Source organism: Plasmodium fragile, assembly GCF_000956335.1.
Source record: "Plasmodium fragile strain nilgiri unplaced genomic scaffold supercont1.23, whole genome shotgun sequence".
Taxonomy (NCBI): Eukaryota; Apicomplexa; class Aconoidasida; order Haemosporida; family Plasmodiidae; genus Plasmodium; species Plasmodium fragile.
In genome coordinates this window covers 100428-102336 of record NW_012192603.1, presented here as the reverse complement: position 1 = coordinate 102336, position 1909 = coordinate 100428, and the positions used below count along the sequence as shown (strand labels likewise).

The 1909-nt window shown below is 33.5% G+C and overlaps 1 protein-coding gene across 1 annotated transcript; it reads right to left on the bottom strand.

Moving 5' to 3' along the window:
- Nucleotides 1–543: 543 nt before the first annotated feature.
- AK88_02367 (uncharacterized protein) lies at nt 544–1086 on the bottom strand (the record flags this gene model as incomplete). The annotated part of the gene is made up of 1 exon (XM_012479998.1): nt 544–1086. One exon carries the CDS (start codon nt 1084–1086, stop codon nt 544–546), a length of 543 nt encoding a protein of 180 aa, XP_012335421.1.
- Between the last annotated feature and the right edge of the window lie 823 nt (nt 1087–1909).

Below are 1909 nucleotides of genomic sequence, written 5' to 3'. Positions count from 1 at the left end.
GAAAAAAAAAAAAAAAAAAAAAAAAAAAAAAAAAATGGAAAAGAAAAGAAAAGAAAAGAAAAAGTGGAAACAAGATGGAAAAAAAAATTAACATGGAATGCAACACATGGGATATAAACTGTAGCGATAAATATATGGATAAAAACAAAGGCGATCTGCATATGTGTGCAAGGTGTACGCATCTGTTTATTTGTCTCTTCTTTTTTCATATGTATAAATAACCCTGCGCATGATCTTGTTCACTCTTCACTATACTCACGTTGAACATTTCTATACGATACTTGTGTCGGACTCAATGCTCATGTCTTTAAACTCGCGGAGCGCGTTCATTCTTCAATGTATGTCAATTCATGTTTGCACGTAACTATTGTCATTTTTTTTGGGCGTCATATTCTCAGCATCAAGCTGCGATAATTCTTCTACAACGTCCACATCCCTATTTGCATACCTACGGTCCATACGCGTGTTTTTTTTTTCCTCCCCCCAGAAACAAACATTCAGATAAATATATATACACATATATCACCATCCGGTGACACGAATTTAAATGGTTTTCTTGATATGTTTCAATTTGGGGATGTTATCGAACATGTACTTGACCTGGTCCCTTACGTCAACATAATAGGGATGGGCTATCTTGCAAATCTTCGTTATGTATACATTGTTAATATGGTTATATAAAAATATGGCCCAAGTGATCATGTAAAAAAGAACGCTGAAATTTACAAAGGACAGAAAATTACCCACAGAATAAAGCGCAATAATTACAGTAACATTCTCCATTCGGTTGGTCCACAATAAATATTTTCTTGCTAAGGTTAATTTGTCATTTATTAATTCATATATAAACATGACACAGCTCTCGATCATTTCCTTCGACACTATCTCCAGCTTGTCATTATCCTTATACTCTGAAATCTTAGGTACTTGCAAAAATACAAGCAGCCCGCTTAACAGGAGAAGCAAAATGCTTAGTGTACATATTACTTGTACAAATGTCTGGTTAAAAATATACAGCAGAATGTACAGTGCGTTTATCGATGCGAACACCGATAAGTTCACAAGGTTCTTTGACTCCATATTCATCTTGTCAGTTTTATCACAAATATACGATAAAGGGGGGGAGAGGGCGCTCGGGCTGGTACTTAAGAAAAAGTTACCACAACCTATATCACAAGCTATCGCAACAGCTGCAACTGCTGTATCTCGTATCTCTTCAGATCAATGCCTCTAAAAGTGTCTGCTACCCGCGTAAGGCTTAGGCGACCGTGGTTGTATCCTTGGCCTGGGAATATAATTATATACATACGCAATTGCATAAACTTCTTTTCGCATAAAGGGTGGTTATTATACTCTTACCCTTCCTGATACAAATATTCACGTAAACACGAAATGAAGCGCATAATATGAGACATAAAAAAAAAAAAAAAAGAAAGAGGGGGGGGATATGCTGGTTCCCTATTCAATAAATCGAACTCAACGCATAAAACTGTACAGTACAAATACGAAAGTAAAAAGCATGATATATGCTGGAACTGATAAAATAGAAAAGTTTGCTTAAGGGAATAAAATGGGGAAGATTATAAAATAATGGGGGGGGCATACTCTCATATAATATATGATAAAACCCCTTTAAAATATAAAACAAAAAAATGGAACTGCAAAATGGTAAATTTCTTCTAAAATCTCATAAAGTTTCGCTAATTTGTTGCATATATATAACAGTAAAATTATTGTTATAAAAATAAATGTAAATAAAATGAATGCGATCAAAATAAACGCAATTCCAAATCAATGCGATAAAATAAATATTTCCTTTTTTTTTTTTTGCTATTATATGTTTTTACTGTTCTTTGTTATAAATTGCTTATTATTTATTCGCATTTTGGGTAGGCACTTTTTTTTTTTT